The sequence below is a fragment of the Anopheles coluzzii genome, chromosome 2 (genome assembly GCF_943734685.1).
Source record: "Anopheles coluzzii chromosome 2, AcolN3, whole genome shotgun sequence".
NCBI lineage: Eukaryota > Metazoa > Arthropoda > Insecta > Diptera > Culicidae > Anopheles > Anopheles coluzzii.
The window spans coordinates 53,678,706-53,696,332 of record NC_064670.1 but is presented as its reverse complement, the minus strand read 5'-3'; the positions used below and the strand labels follow the sequence as shown (position 1 = coordinate 53,696,332).

At 43.2% G+C, this 17,627-nt stretch overlaps 1 protein-coding gene across 3 annotated transcripts in view; it reads left to right on the top strand.

Annotated features, from left to right (window-relative positions):
* LOC120949829 (uncharacterized) overlaps positions 1 to 17,627 on the top strand; it is a 150,736-nt gene that overhangs the window by 71,278 nt on the left and 61,831 nt on the right. For all 3 annotated transcript variants that reach the window (XM_040367363.2, XM_040367365.2, XM_049605317.1), the window contains one exon: positions 4,063 to 4,198. In XM_040367363.2, coding sequence (XP_040223297.2) covers positions 4,063 to 4,198 — 136 coding nt within the window. The remainder of the gene's footprint in view (positions 1 to 4,062; positions 4,199 to 17,627) is intronic.

Here is a 17,627-nt window from a genome sequence, read left to right as displayed (position 1 = left end):
TGAGAGATTATAGTGCACAGTCTAGCTTGAGTAACTTAAAGGCATTTCCCTCAGCTGACATTAATCCGTCTTTTCTGATCCTGAGAATCGAAGAGTGGTGTAGCCACTCCGCTAGGAGATCAGAATAGCAAACTACTCGGAAAAGCAAGTCTAACGAATATTATGCTACCCAAGCGAGAGAGGGACCACCAGACTGAAAAAGACGCATCAGGACATCATTAATGGAGGAATAGGTTTTCATTTTATACACGTTTCTTTATTTCCATTCTAAAGACTGGTCAGCTTTGTGAAATCCTTTCAACAGGCAGACATGACTTGCTGATACTCTGCGTTGGCCCATAAAAGCCAGAATCTCTTCTGCAAGCATTGACTTTGGGTTTTGCTGTTTGACAACGGACACAAAAAGGTCGCACAAAAACGCACTCGACAGCGGACAAAACGTCGTTAAGCGTCTTGGTAGATCGGACGAGGAAAAACTAGAAACCGAAACGTAACGAACTGATAAGACACGATTACATTTCGAGATGATTATTGTAGGAATCTTTGCCTGTTGGTTTGTCGTTGTCGTTGTCGTTTCTGAGTCATGTTTTATCGTTTCGTTCTTGTGCGTGGGTAAGTTTTTGTCGACGCTTCTTCACGGCAGAAAAACAGGAAGGTCGTTAGACATATTAAACAAATAAGTAATCTTCCTTTGCTTTAGCAGTCGTGTGCTAACACTAAACCGGTTTACATGTTGCTGTATGGGGGTCTATTCACTAAACAGCAACACAAAAGGAGGATGTGATTTGTGCTAAAAATCGTGTCGGTGTGCTGCACTGTGTAACTTGAGCGAGTACTTGATCGGATGGGATTTGACTTTGAAAAGGGCAAAATGTCTTACTTCGTAGCATTTTCCCCTCATTTTCAGGGTATTATTTTCCCAGTTTTTACAGTGCAAATGATCCAATTCCTTTGGGCTGGGCTGGTATTATGTAATTTCTTGCCCATTTCTTCCGTGCAAGCTGAAGATGTTTGAAGTCTGAAGCGTACCGCGTCAGACGACCAAAGCAGATGAATGGCGTCCTCTGTTTTCCGCTCGTTATTAACTTATTAATTATAATTGGAAGGCTGAAAGATTATCTTTCGTCGCTTTCGCATCCCTTTTGGAAGGAGCTTAACGATAGCTTGTGTTGAGTTTTGCTGAATTGCGGTCCTGCCTGGCCAATACTGGGCACGTGGAGGTGTAGCATGGGTCAGAGAGGCGCGTTTTCCGTGATCGGTTGAACCGTTGAGTCATGGAGTTTGGCTTTTAGCTGGACTATCCTTGTTGCTGTGTTTTCATCAACAGCGATGGAAGAGAAACGGATTGTGTGTGTTTTTTTTTATGTTTGCGTGTTGCGTTGCGTTTTTTAACATTGCGTGTTACTGCTGAGCTGTGCCACTTTGACGAGATGAGCGTTAGATTTAAAAGGATCTGAAGTGCTCTATATTGAGTAGGCCGTGCGATAAGTGAGCCGGAAGGTTGCTCGAGTGATTAATTTGAATGGCTGTCTGTTCTGAGAAGAAAAAGCTACGATAATCAGCGGGAATAATAAAGGATAACGGATTGAGGATATCTAAACATTAAACTTAATCATCAGACATGTTTAAGAAACATGAATTTTATTTAAAATATTATATTATAAAAAAGGTTATTAATGAATTAGTCATTTTGATACACACACCATGTTCTACAAGGCCTAACAAGATCGATTTCCAACCTGAGCGTCTTCCCGTAGAGACAGATTTACGCGGTCAGATTATTATGCAAATAAAGTTATTCAACAAGAAAATATAGAGAGAGAAAGTTTATTCACTATTAGATACAACTCTAAATCACACGACATGGTAAACATTTTGTAACTTAAAAAAATGTGATCAATGTCAGCTGCTGTTTCAATGTTGTCTTCCATGCCTGTTGTAAAAGTCCTTTGAAATAGTTTTATTTATCGCGTTCTTGAGTTTATTAGTTTAGTTTATTGAGTTTATTACTATCGCGTTCTGAGTTCTGAGGTTGTTTATTTCGTTGTGAAAAGAAACATGCAAAATTAAACAAATCTAAGCCAGTTTCTCTTCTCATAAAATCTAAGATTATGCAGGTGGATGTTTCGTGTCCTCCTTATTTGATTGCCAATTTCTTCCATCTATGTTTTACATGTAGTTATAACCAAAGGATGTTTCATGGTTTCTCTTATGCCGAACATGGTCCTATTGAAAGAAAAACCACACTGCTCGACCCCATTGGTGGACAGAGAAATTTGGAAGAACGAAAAGAATATCTGCTCATGTGCGTGTGGTGTTGTGTGGTGAAATAAGATGAAAACGATATGAGAAGCTTACTGCTCCCGCTTAACCTCTGAGCCTGGACATTTTTGCTTTCTGGCTTGCCATCTTAGCCATTCAACATGCTAGGTGATCCATTTTGTTACACCGGCGACGAAGCGTTGGAAGCAAACCAGCCTCTTCTTATAATATATTTATGAGATTATCGTCCCATGCTACGTAGTCGTTAGCTCCCAGTCTGTCATCTTGCTCAGCACGAAGAGATTGTAGCACAGTTCCAGCTCCCACGCCCTCAGCGGCACTCAATTTAGACGCGAAAAATGGAATGCTTTTCGTCTTCCTATAAATATCGTATATCTTTCGGTTGATTTTGCCACCCCAAACTTGTGTCATGCGATGTTTAATGTACAGCATACATACATATGTATGATAATGTTTTGGGTGACCGTTTTTTCTGTGTGTGTGTTGCATTTAATTCGCACGACAGAACATTAGCCAATTCGCCGACTAGTCATCCCTATTCCTCTTTCCATTCGATAGGACAAAATGAAAAGTTCTGGATTTTGGCAAAATGTATGTTATTCCGTTAAATTCTTGAATGAAGAAACGTCCACATTTTTTACCACATCTCCAAGCCAACCGACGGGCCGATAACAACGAGGGAGCACCGGGAGGGATATCAGACATTCGAATGTTAAGAAAGCACCCCATACTGAATCGTTAATAGTTGAGAACATTCGATCGATAGCAAACATTCACCAACACGAAAAAAGCAGCTCCGCAGCTAAACTGGTGACGTTGGTGGTGAAAGTATACGGCAAATAAAAACGTTTGCTAAAGGATCATGGGATCATCGGAATCGACCGGGATGTATTAAATGGAGCGTCCGACACTGTCACGGAAAATCGTCGGGGTAAATGCTCTAGCCGTTTGGTGACAGTTTTTCACCGTCGAATCTGAACCAATAAATAAAAAGCGGAAAGAAAAGTGTGCGTTCTTGTTGATCAGACGGGGCTTTTTTTTTTGCTCCCCCATATCCCGCTGTTCCTAAATACATTTATTCGTTGTACGTGAGTGCTTTCATCAGTCGGAAGCTCGAAATTGTACGGGGGAGATGGGGTAAGTAGAAGAAGCATTTTCTGTGCTCTTTGTATGGGAGAAATGAATGAATTATTGCTTGGGTCATAAATATGGAGCAGAAATATATTTATCTGACTGCGAAAGCGGATCAGTGTCGTGCATGGAAAACGATCAAATTCTTATAAATGATGGTTTCGGTATTATCCGGGATTGAATATCCATTTCCGGTCGCAATAACTGGTTCCTACTGCTGTGATGAAACAGCCCTGGGTGTCAATGAAGCGAAGGCTGACATCGTTCTCACTGCGGTTAGAACTCGCTTCCAGCTGAACGGATCCTAAAAGGGGTTGACGTAGTGCGTGAGCTCATTAACAATCCGTAGGGGGGGATTAAATGCGAAACGTGCGATTCTATCGTTAGGCGAGCAGGATACAGCGAGTAGTGAGGCACTATAAAAAAGTTATTTCTATTAGCAAAAGCTGGGATCCTGTGTGTCAAACGGAGAGCAATAGCAATGAAAACCATGTGGCAATGATTGTATGACCAACGATTCCATTTCATAGCTGCTATTCAATGCATTAGGTTGAGCGTAATTCAAAACAATAGTTTCATTTAGTCCGATACGCCTTTTAATTGTTGCGAACTAATTGGAAACCTCCTATTTCATCTCTTTACGTGCAGGCTTCGCTTTCCGACAACCGACAGGTGGTTATCAAAAATGTGGGCTTCGGGCTGTCGGGCAATTTTTCCTGTGAAGTTACAGCAGACGCACCATCGTTCTCTACCGCCACCGAACACATCAGCATGCAAGTAGTGGGTAAGTTATCTAACTATTACAAACCAGTTGTTACAGCTACAGTAGACGCTTGGCTAGCGCACTCGCACCGAAGCGATTTCATTTTCCTTGTACAGCAAAATCTACCAATTCTTCCGAGAATACGAGACTGTCCCGTGTTGTGTCGTGCCGGTAGTATAGGCTTCGTGGGTATGTGTGCATACATTTTAAGGGCAATAGGGGTTAGTAGAGTATGGATTAGGTTGTAGGATTTTGGGGAAACTGAGAATGATTATATACCTTTGTTTTCGCTCTACTTCAGCATGTGGTTTGAATCATACACCTGCACTCACGCAAACGTACACAAGCACACATGCAAGCCAAACAAACAAATACTCTCTTCGCAATGAAGGTTGGAAGCGGTTGGGTTGGACCTGTGAGCATTGGAGGACAATTTTCCGAATGGATTAAATTTAATCAAATTACCAACATTCTGAGGAACAAGGCTTTGCGCCTGGGGAGGATGACCTGCTCTTGCGTAACATTGGGCAGAGTTTATCGAAATCCGACTAATATCTAGCCTTTCCCGGTATGCACGTAATTTGGGTTTATTTTGAACCGTTCACTTGTCAGCAAACATGATAAAGCAACTGTTTGATGAATTGTGGATCGGCTTTTTGCTTGAAAAGCATGACATATATCAGAAAGGGCCAGGCACTAACATGGTTATGATGTTTCGTAACATTCTCACAAGCCATTCGGAAACCATTCTTACAGCAAAAGAGTTGATTAGCTTTTAAAAAGAAAAAATGAAAACCCCATTTCTTGTAAAGTATTGTAATTGTGACTTGTGTACAAAATTATGCAAAGGAAATTATATCATAAGGTCTGGCTGGTTCAAACCCCGCCTAATCTCACACAAGAGCTTGGCAATGCGATAAAAAGCGATAACAATGCTGATCCGAAATGCGCCACGCAAATGAGTTTAACCCGGCCGGTGATAGAAGATACCAAAGGTTGATCAGATAATTGACGAATCGACTTACGGAAAGCCGCTGTCACTGCCCGAGGACAGGACCGTAATGTCGGTCGTGCCGTATAAAATTGAGTTGTTTTGGACCTTTTGTCGTTGAAGACCGTTTATCTCAGTAGAAAGCCTCACCACAAGGGCAAAAGGACCGTCGAGAAGGTTCAAAAATCGGTTCCCATGTTGGTTTGAATTTCTATTTCATGTACCCAATTTGCCGCCAGGGCTAAAATGGTGTACTCTGTTAAAAAGAAGGAGGATGTTCTGGAGAGAGAGTATAGCTTTTGGTTGACATGGAATTTTAAAGCATATTTTACTAGTTTTAAAGAGTAGTCAAAAACTGTTGAAGCCGTTTTTGTAAACATATAAAAAAAAAAACCATAAAGCTAGCTAACTTCCTTTCCCGAACACTGTGAGTCAATCTAGATTTTTAGTAGTTGAATAAAGATGAAGTTGATACCAGTAGATTGATGGCCGAAGGCGCTGATACTCCACCGGGGACGTGCTAAGCGAGGGACAAACATCTTCCAAACATGACCTATCATGAACACAAACATAAACACTGCATTTTTGTCCCCGCTCCGGGTACGTTTCTGCATCCTGGATATCAAGATGCTTGCAAAGGGCAGTATGAAGAGCCAACCCGAATAACATCGATTTTAGTGCCACTTGGCCATCTGCTCCACGCTACCCGGGGTTGTTGTTTTTTATTGTTCGTTTTCTTTTGCTACAAACGCTCTGGCGGTGCTCGTTTGTCTCTTCGCATATCCTGGCCATTTCGGTTTCGACTGCAGCTTCGCCGGAAATGTTTAAGTCCTCGGATCTCGTCCGCACTCACCCATCCACCGGTGGCTGATAATAATAGCATCAAGCACGGGCCCCGGCGTGCAGCCGGGTGCAGTGAGTGGTGAAATTTAATGGCGGAAATGCAATTGTCGTTTCCATGTGCTGATTCCCTTCCACCGGCCGTTGCTAGGATGCGCAAGAAGAAGCTGTGCGGGCAGGGGGAAAACATTGGAGGCCGATGTGGTCCCCTGTTGCAAAACAACAACATCACATTGAGTGCCAACCGTGGAATACGTACACATTCCTGGACTGTGCTTTTTGTAGCCCTCCCCCTGTTCTTGTGGAGATTGTTTCGCTCCCACTCGGATGCAGTGGTTTTTCCTTCCATGTTTTGTTTTCTTTTCTCCCTAGAGCTGCTGGCCATTCCTCTGTGTTCCTTGGTTTTGCTGTTGCTTGTTTGTTTGCAACACTCGTACCGCATCAAAATGCCACTGTCCGGTGCACTTGAAGCGCGAGAAGATGGCCATGCCGTGCTTCGATTCGTGCCATCGGGCAGAGGAAAAGCTAGTGTGCAAAAAAACACAAGTTTGAGTGGAAAACAACGACAAAAATAAATATTTTATAACGATCCTCTTGAATCCTTGGTGGGATTGACCGTTTCTTTTGCAGTCGCGTCGTGAACGGGAGGGTTTTGGCACTGGTTCCTGTCCTTTTTTTCGTGACCGTGAGGCGCTTGTGGTTGAACAGGTTCGTAGTATTGGTTGCAGTTATTTTTCTTTTCTCTTATTCAAGATTATGTCGTATTTTTGTGGCATTATGATTTGTTCACTGAAACTCTATTTATAACATACTTGCAATTGCTCTCTTGTAGTAAAGTCATTCGGCATGTTGTTTCTAGTAAGACTCGCTCACTGTATTAATAGAGCACATCTTTGCGGTAACGTTTCTGCAGAAACAAACATCCTTTACAAGGCTCTATTACACATTTAAATGTGGTACAAACGATGTGAGGGTGTGATTTATAATCCTTATGAAGGTTTTTTTGCTGTTTTCTCGACCCGCGTGGCTGTCGCAGGAAACCAAACTGACATAAATACACATCGAACACATAGCTCAGGGTGCGGTTCCGCTGTCATAAACTATAGCTGCCATTAAATCTTTCTCGCACTCTCTTGCAAGTGAGGCGCTCGAAGCGGATCGAACGCACTCACCTGTGGTAAAATATTTCGATAGCATAAATAATGTTGTTTGCGTACACTGTGGCCGTCGCGGACAGAGCGCTCATGCACGCTTGAATCAACTGGAGCTTAGAAATTTGGGCAATATATTACGATGCTTCCGGTTCGTATGGTCTTCTGCCGAAAACGAGGCTATTAAGAAGGATGCATTTATACGCGGTCACGTTTCGTAGTGCGCTGTCAGAAGTCAACAACGAGAAGACAAATAACATGTAAAATCCGAGGAATGCATAACAACATCCGATAGGATTCGTGTAAGTGTCACCGAAGGTTTTTCTGTAGACGTAGGAGGCATAGTATAAGAAGATCGTAAAGAAATAAGAAAATACTGAACGTAATAGTGATGTGATATGCTTGTCATATGAGGAGGAATAACTTCTGTTTCGGAGAAATCTTGCATAATTAATTAAAATTTGGCATAGGACAACCTTGGAGAATGGTTTGTATCTTTTGGGATATGGTTTCCACCAATTCTGCTTGATTTATTTAACGTGGAGTAGATTTATTTAAGTTTGATACTATTGAATTGCAGTTTGATCAGTTTAGTGTTCATTAATCGATGGACTACAAAGCCCTCTTGAATCAAAATTAGTTCACAATATACAATAGATAATGAACAGAACCAGTGGCGGATTTAGGGTGTTGGGGGCCCTGAGCGTTAAAAGGAGTGGAGGCCCCCCCTGGTTGGTGTCGAGAGAGGGGTGGGGGGGGGGGTTGCATAGTGTTGCATAAGGTTTTGAATCAAACACACTTTAACTTAGAATCCCTCTACTGAACCCCCATAGTTTATGAGTCCTTTCATCCATGGGGCCCCTAACTAGCACAGAAGCTCTTGCTGAGACTACTGTACACATTGTTCTATATGCTGGAATTTCCATACACGCGGCCCTACAATAACGGCTGCTCAGTCCGCGCACCGTTAAATCCGCCACTGAACAGAACATTGATATACTATATCGTTATGATTGGGTGCATTCCGAACACTTAAACGTGAAGTCAACTCTCCTATCGTCATTCCATGCTTTACGAGCATCGTTGAATTAGTTTTATAATTGATTAGATAGTTGATTGGACTGATTCGACAACATACAATTATTCAAAAAAATCAAATGATGGTGTTAAGAATACGATGTTTATTAATGAAGATTTCCATTTGTGTGTAGAACTCCAACGTAATTTTAACATTTTTTTCAATATTTTTTTAAAACCATATAAATAATTTGTAAATGATTCTGGGGTTTGGATCACAAATACAGTTTGCAACTGCAAGTCTGCCTATCCTGATACTGAGTTTCACGAAACGAGTTAGTTTTTTTTTTTAATATTGAGTTTGATAGTTGACAGACAAAACCAAACGCCAAACTCACCTTAGATTTTCAGCCTAGATTGTTTCAGCCTGAAAAATGCAAACAAATGCCGATGCTTTGCAGGGTAGATCAGATTAGCTCATTAAGGATCATTTATTTTTGCTTAAACAAATATATCTTGTAAAAAAAGGATAAATACTGTTCAATTTGGTACTTGAAAATGGATCGAACCGAAAAAAAGAAAACAAAACGATTTTTAACAATCTTTGTTCCTCCACAAATGGTGAAATCCCACGTATGACACAACACATGTGATGAATATTGTTCCTATGATAGGTTGAAATTCAAGCTTTATGGCGTAAAATATAAAAATGGTCACAGTAAATAGTAAAGCAAGTAAATGACTTAGATAGGACTCGATCGAATAAGGTTGAAGTGCCAAATACGAAGGTTTTAGAGGTTTGTTGTAGAGATAAGAGATTTAAATCTAGAAATAGTTAAGCAAGGCAAGATGTGGTTCCGTGCTTTAAAATGTTTTTATATATTTTTATTACTAGATATACTAGCTAAATAGAAAACAATTTGACATAAACTTCATTCAATTTTAATTTGATGTTAGAAGCATTCAATTAAATATGAAACTCGTACAAAAACTTTTTGTATTGATTATAGTGTTTTTTAATTGAAATTTCAATCACCAATAATATAAATGACACATCCTTCAAACCCATTCCTCTACCTTTACTACCCGCCTGTGCTTGCCTAGCAGTATGCGATGCTGCTAACTATTCCCGCAGACGAAACCGTTTCATTTTTATTTACTTTCACTCGGGGCACCCTTCTGTAAACAGATGGGGAACATTATTGTGGTACGAAGCAGCCTGAAACAGGATGTGTGTGTGTATGTGTCTATGGGTGGGTGGGATGTGGTTGATGGTATGCGATTGAATCGTGTTGATTTCAATTCCATCGCTATTGAAAGATCAAATAGCCGAGCCACTCGAGCGCGAGTGGGGTAAGTCACCGCGGGCCAGGCAGGCAAGAGTGGGTGAGTGTTGATAGAAAATGAACATAAACCATCTGTCAGCGCTGACATGGGGTAGTGGTCCCGGTGCCGGTGACCGAAGTAAATAGCAGCAGTTCCGTGGCAGTGTCCCAAACCATGCCGAGCAATAGGAGAAACTGATAACCCATCCTTGTACGGTTGCTCACCGATCCAATGACTCTTCGTCAAAGGATCTGTACTGGCCGATTGGCAAAGGAACCTAGGAAAAAGGGGAAAGAGAGACATTGGACCAGCCGCACTACCGTGCAAGCTGGTGTTTACCTCTAGCCCCCCACCTCCTCGCTGTGGTGTTGAATCGTACAATAGTGACTCGAGTAATGGCGAGCAGCGGACATGGGCAGTAGTTTGGAGAGTGTGAGTCCTATTGTTCGAACCCATGTTCCAAGCAGTTTCCCAGTCTGGCGCGCTTTGGATACGCCGGAATAGCGTATTCCAGTTTGAAATAGTTCCGTCGTTGTCGTAGCACGAGGTGGAACAGGGCTGCTAACTGTTGCCCGTTCGCTTTGATGTCGATCGTTCGGTCGTTGTGCGTGCGTGGGCAAGACACGTGCGGAGAGGCACCAAAGGACGCTACAAACGACCGGCAAAACAATCAAAGGCTCAACGGTACTGCTGCGAGAGTTTGTTCCGCACGGTGCGAATCATTGTCGGGGCGTTTTGTTTCGGTTCGGTCGATCAGGACCCAATCTACAAGATTCGTAGCACGTGTGTGTTGCTGTATGTGTGGGAATGTTTGCCAGTACCAATGTTGGTTCGTCATCATTGGATGTCGTTTTGCAATCGAACCGAGCCCTACTGGTACAGAACAGCTTCTTGTGTAGCATCCACACCCTGGTAATGCTTCCTTGCCGTTTTTGTTTCGGTCGACGGACGGTTCAGATCGATTTATGCTGTTCCGAATTAACTAAGCAGAAGAAAAAAGACCACCTCACCACCCAACAAAAACACGCTTCACTGCGTTGCCTTTGACGTCGGGGTTTAAGGAAATAACAATAAGGACACCCATTGGCCGACCGGTCTGAGAAGCCGAAAACATTTTTGCTCCATGTGGGTATGAAGTCGGCAACGCAATGCCGTATGTGACACTTTCCGCCCAGCATGAGCTTTCCAGTCCTCTGCCGTGACTTGAAGCCTCAGGCATCGGTGCTTTGCAAAAAGGCGAACAATCATTGCAAACAACGCCATACACACTGGTACGGGTGTATTACAGTTTTTTTGTAGGTTGTGTCTATTGTGTTTATCGTTTTATGGTCCGAGCTACCGCCCCCAAAAGTACGCAAGAAACTGTGCGGTGGTAATTGTTTTGTTATGTTGTCTTTTCCGAACAGTCAATTTCTTTCCCTATTGCCAGCAGGACGGTCGGTCAGTGGGTGCGAATCGATGACGATTCACCATTGCCCAACCGTAGCAGAAAATAAAATCGATCCATAGCACTCATACGTTGTTTGCTCGACGATGAAGCTACCCATTGTGGAAATGATCCTTGTATTGGGTCGAGGAAGGACGTAGATTTCCCCAGCTGCGCCTCATTGGCTATAGAGAGGGTTGGGTGGTCACGGATACGTGTGTATGCGTATGTTTGTTAGTTTCTCTATTTCCCCAAATCCTGGAATCCAGCGGAGAGTTGAACGTAAACACCGGAACAGTGTTGAGTGTTATGAAATCGAGCATTTGTTTGCTCTTATCGTCTGTCATGCACGAACAAATGTGTGGTCTCATACCTGGTGTGTCATTATTTCAGCTCTAAAGGATGCCACCCACACGCAAACGTATCAGTGCTTAGAAGGATATTTACATGTAATGTTTTCTCCCTCGCCATCAACCTCTCTGTTAGCAGTTGCTATCGGGTTTGTTTCACAGAATTTTAACGCTGCTTTGGACATTGCACAACAAAACGCTTGCATAATCTTGCTCGTTATAGAATCCTGACAAATTGTTATTGATCCATGCATGTAATGGATTGGGAAGAACCATCCAAATTGCTTCCATATGCATGTTACTCTGGCATGGTAAGATTTTCTGATAATTAAACTCAGTTTTTATGTTTTGTTTTGCATAACTAATAATGTACAACAGCAAAAGTTTGCCTCAAAAGTCACGTTGGATGAACATGTTTGGTTTGATTTTGCTTTGCTTAAGGTCAATAATTGTGAACAAAAATGAACGAAATCCACAGCAGAATAATCTCACAATTAGTTGCTACGATGAAACGAACCACATCATCTTAAAGAAACGGAGCTAGTCCTATAGGTCATCAACTAACCATCAAATTTTCGTCCACATCCGACCAAAACCTCCAATGAATGCGCTACACTTACGGCGCTTGCAAGCCTTACTTATCCTTCTGCACAACCCAAAGACATTAAAGAGAAAATCCTCCCCACAATCACTGCACTAAAAACTCGTTCAAAGCATATGCTTTCTGAAGACGAACCCGGCCGGCTGCTGGCTTTTATGATCGTCCACATTGTGCGCCATTCATTTTCCATTTGCGCTCACCTCCGGCAGCATTCACCGGTGCCATGGTGTGAATGGTACTATTATGAAGCGGATTTTTCATCTTTTCCGTGCAAGCTTTTTCTTCTCACCTGCATCCTAACGAGGCACGAGCGACGAAATAACACGTTTCGTGTGTCCCACTGCAACGGATCGCCGGAAGTCGAATGGCGAAGTGCAAGGTAAAGGCGTCCAAGAAGAAAGGAACAACAAAAAAAAAAACACACACACACACACACAGCCCGTTCATGTCGGAAGAGTGTGTCTGTGCTTTAAGTTTATGTTGTTTCTCACTTGTACCGGTGTCATTGAATGCGACGTGTTTCTTTTGGCTGTATCCTTTTTTTTGCAAACTTCACACTCTGCCACGTACTGCTCTGGTTGGCAGGGAAGAATATGTACAAACTGAGAGCTTTTGGTACACACTTTTCCTCAGGTTTTGCGCGCACCTTTCTTACTGTGTTCGTGAGGAAATGTTCGCTTCATTTAAACTACTGACGGTGAGACGTTGGTGTGAGCTGTTAGTATGGCGCATCTCGGGGCCTTTCACGACGGTCGATACGCCGTTGGTTGGTAGAACGCCGTGACAGCTCGCACATGTGCCCTACTTATCGGTGAAAACATTTGTCCATAAAAGCTTGTTAGTTTAGCTGAAGGCAAGCTCACCCATTTTTTAGGAAGATATTTTTTGTGAAGCTGTTTGGATGCTCTATTCCTCTCGTGCATTCGGCGCTGGATGTGAAAAATCTATACCATACTTAAATTGATAAAGATGGAAAGATGAAAGCACAAGCCCAGCCAGTTAGTACTAGTTAGGGACGTTCTCAAAAGTTCCCCGGCACGGGGTGCGGAGTCCTTTTTCCCGATAATCTCTTTCCACTTCTGCTCCCTGCTGGCAATACGATCGAAAGTGAGTGTGTTAGGTCCTTGCCCTTACTGCCTGGTGGTCTGTTTTGGCATATTTTGCCCCCCCCCCCCCCCCCCCATTGCCTTCCAATTTCCATTGTGCTGAGTTTTTGGAAGGACAATTTTTAGGACATTGACGATCCAGTGACATTGTACGATGCAAGATTGACGGGTAAAGGACAAAGAGTATGCAATGTACACTAGCTCTCGTTATGCTCGGGTTTTATGCCGTTCCCTCCTACTAACGAAGGCCTCCTGATTGCCCTGCATCATGCAATCGCCTGAAGCGTGTTGTCCTGCAGGTTTTGTGGAACAGATAAAATGCGGATCACGTCTCAAGTTCAATTTTGAAGCTTTTTAGCGTTGAACCTCGGTGCTACGGATCCGTTACGGTCGGTTGCTTCTGTACTTTGGTTATTTTTTTTACTCCATGCCTCTCTCTCTCGATTTCGCTCCCCTCTTCCAGTTTGTGCAGTCACACTGGCTACCTTTCAGTGCAGGAGTTGTAATTTTGTTGCCTTAGCTTGCCTTGTTCTGAACGGATCTGGTTCTGGAAAAGGCTATGTTCTGAAAAAACAACAACACAAAAATAACATAAAAAAACTTACATGAAAGTACAAAACAAATCAACACAAAGGCAGGTAGTTGGTTACCCTTTTTCGTGACAAACGGTACTCTTTCTGCAGCTGACATCCTTGCGCAGGTTCGACGAGCAATGGGTTGAAAATTTATGAATTCACACGAAAGTTTTCATCAGTGTGCAACGTGTACGGATTGAAGTCACAATCACTTTAGCTTTGGACTGAACGATAAGCAGTTTGTGTGTGTGCTCTGTTTCCTTTCATAATTGCCCTTTACTGCAATGAGGATGCTAGGTGTATTGGTTGTTGGTTGTTGTGACAAATTTTCAGAATTGAATAGTTTTGTTACATAAAATACTATCCCAAAAATTCAATCAGAAATTTAAGTGAATGAGTCTTTGAAGCGAATCAGGAGCTTGATAAAACATATTATGTTGAAATAAAATAAGTAAAACGTTAAAAATTTCAGTAAACGTATTAAATTTCATTGAATTTAATATGATACATTATAAAGTCTGATTTTCAGAATACAGTTCAGATATTAGCAAGCTATCGGAATGCTTTAGCTAAACCAAAGGGATGTTTTGCACAGGCTTCTAAGAACTTCCACGTCAAAGAGCTTATCTACAAAAGGGTAGGGCATCGAAGCTTGCGGAAATTCTTCAACAATAATACCAGTACGGTGATGAACCAATTGAATTGAAGTTACGTTACTGCCGCTTCAGTTGAAGATAGACATAATGTACCACTGTGCACAAGGACGACAATGTCCGGAAGTTGCCAACACAGCCCCACCAACGATATGGTGTTACATTGTGAGGACGGAGCTACTGCATGGCGTTTGCGTGCAGATGGACACCCACATCCTGCCACCGCTAATGCTATTCGATATCTAATTAAAGTCATCCCGAACATGTTGCTTGTATCGATTTCAATCAGATTGAGTATGCTGCATACGACGATACTCACACACATAATACCCCATTATTTTGCTTTCTGTTGAACTTGCTGGTCGAAATTGTGGGACAACGGCTTTCAGCAAAATTGGGGAAGGACACCATCACAGACGTCAAATGTTGTTACCCGTAGTTGACCGACTTGCTTACCTTCTGAACCTGTCTAAAGGTGTGTGCTGTGGCTACGGCATGGATCTGTATGGATCTTACGATTTGCTGGCTACACCGTAGCTTGAAGTTAATCACCATGTCAGGTTAGTTGCTGAGGGTGCGAACTGGAAGACACCGACCGGAGCCGGAAATTGGAGGTCAGGAGCGAGTTTGTGATGTGTTTATTAGCGCTACACTGTGTGTGTTGAGGATGGGCTTCATTTGGAGTACTGGCTGGTGTTCTACGGCAGGTGTTCAAGAATGCTTATCTTGCTGGATTGCGTCCACACACTTCGGGCACTTTCTTGGCTTTCGCACGCGGCAATACTGAAATCACAGACAACCATCACCGGAAGACACTGATTCCGCCAGACGGCAAACTAATAACGCTTCCACTTTCGTAGTCATCATTATCGTAGTGCTTACCCACAACGTTGCTGGTCCACCGTTGGGGCTGCAACGTTAGTTAGGTTATTTCGATCCGTATAGCGAATGGTTTTGCTTTCTGCCTTGTGCAGGCTAATTCATGCGACCTCGGAGTTAGTGACCGTACGGCTAATGGAGCCATTTTCTTGAGCAGTTTACTTTCGTACAAGCACGGGATATGCTTAACTGCTTATTCTATAAGAACTATCAAGGCAGAATAGGTTTTGCTTGTTGACTTGTATGTGCGTCTGGTTTCGTTACTCCTTCACTTTGAATAATCTTTTAAAGCTATCAATTTTTCGCCTTTCTCGTTCATGATTTGCTCAATGAAACCCTAGCTGCGCTGCAGGAGGATTAACAAGGGAAAATCTTTTCAGGCAGTTGAACCCATAAATTCTCAGACGATTTATGGCATTTCCAGACTAAGCAGTCTGCCCGTGAATTGCCCGTGAGTTCCTTTGGGCCCACTATGCGGCATACGCTTGCTCTAGGATAAGCTCAACAAGCGTAAACACTTGCGGAAGGGGCACGCAGGCGAATGATTGTATGCACACTAACAGCTCAACGTCGTCGTCGCCGCTGGGAATGCCTGCTCTAGTGGTTTGATAAAGCTTATGCTAATGTTTGACAGGTCGGATCGTCCGACAGGTTTGACGGGTGGCGGGACATGCAAAGGGCTACGGGGTAGAAGGAAGGAAAACATTTTGCACGTTTGAATTAATCTCTTGAGGAAGGTGAAAATCTTTGCCCATCGTTACTCGGGCGGTTGGTTGCCGGCTGCTTCATCTCCTGCCCGGGGCCCTTCAGCTCGATTGTGTTCTTGATGTTATCCGTCCGTTCTCTCAAGCTGACATGCAAACGCCAAGAAGCATACAGGTGTTAAAGAGTTATGCCGTCCGAGGTAATGCGCTGTGCCACCTTTTGGCGTGTGTCTTCGACGAACGACGTCACCAGAGAACAACCGGCGGCTCGGTGAAAATTTATTTAATATGGAAATTAGCCCCGCTTGATCCGTGCACATCTTGGGGGAGTGTGGAAACCTGTGGAAACTTTTCGCACTGCCTCAGCTTCCCGAGGCATTAATTCGTCTTGCCTGAGTGAAAGGCTACGAGCATACCTGTACCCATCGTCAATCTACCATCCCCGTGTCCCGTCCTGCATGGATTAGGGTAGTTTTTGTCAGTTATGTTTTTCCCTTCAGAAGGGTGCTCCAGCGAACGTGCTGTTGTTAGAATCTTTGACACGACACAAGCCTTCCTTTCCTCCGGGCTGTACCGATTAAATTGTGCCTGTCGAGAATCACGACGTACGACACACAATGGCTCTTGACAACGCGAATGCAATCAACAAGTTTGTGCGGAAAATTGCTTCGATAATTTGTTTCCGTTTGAACGCACGCCAATTTAATTAATCGTTGGCAAAACATCACTATCTAAAGCGTAGTTCACGGAAGAAGAATTGGCAGGGTGTTTGCAGGACGATCGTTAGAAACCCATTTCGCTCTTAAGAATTTATCAGTGTATACGATAAATCGATTGGTGACAACCAAAATAATAGAAGTGTATTCACAATTATTGTAGTTTTGGAGTAAACATTTCGATTTTCAAATAATTATTTATGATTGTACGGTACACAGACTCCTCCAAACACAGGCGTGTATTCCTCTATTCGAGAAGTTAAAGAAATATGATACGCGCATGTCAACAGCGGACGGAAAACTATTGCACTGTTTGCTCCGATTTGCGGTCCATGTCACCCTCAGGCATTGTGCCCGGTACCATGGCAATATCTTCTTAAGCGCCCCCAGTTAACAATTAATGTCATCACAAGCATTGATGACACACTCACTCACTCACTCTGATACAAGGCAAGGGGGAAGTGAGGAAGATTCACAAAAAAACAGAACATCGAAAGTAGCGGATATCCCTCGAGGACTATTTCACAATCCACTCCACGTGGCGTCCCGGCGCAAGGGGAAGGAAACTTTTCGCCGAATCCATTCAACCAGTCGCTATCAACAATCGAAACCGTTTGAGAAAGTTTTCGCCACAAACAATGGATTTGATCGCCTCACCCGCGCCCTTTCTTTCGGTATTCCAACATCCCCTTCCTTCCATGGTTGATGGCTTTGTGGGAGCGTTTGCTCAATTTCACCATTTTCACCAACGGTTCCAACTGTCATGCCATCCTTTATCCGATGACTCCCGATGCTTCTTTTCCCGCGAGGTTCCAGATAACGTGTGAGCGCGCGTGTCACTGGTAGTAGTGGTAGGTCATGTGAATATGCTTCACTGTTTTCCTCCGACTTGGAATGGTGCGGGCAGCGGACTGGCGACACGGGGAAGTCAAACGCGAGACCTCTTAACGTGTAATAGCTTTGGCCGCTGTAACAATGGATTTGACGATGGAAATAATCATCGCCTGGGAAGAATGGGTGTCGTACGGAACATAGAAAAACAATGGCTGGCTGTGAGAATATTCATCTTCGTTCATACACACCCACACACACCCACACACATACTCTCGTAAACG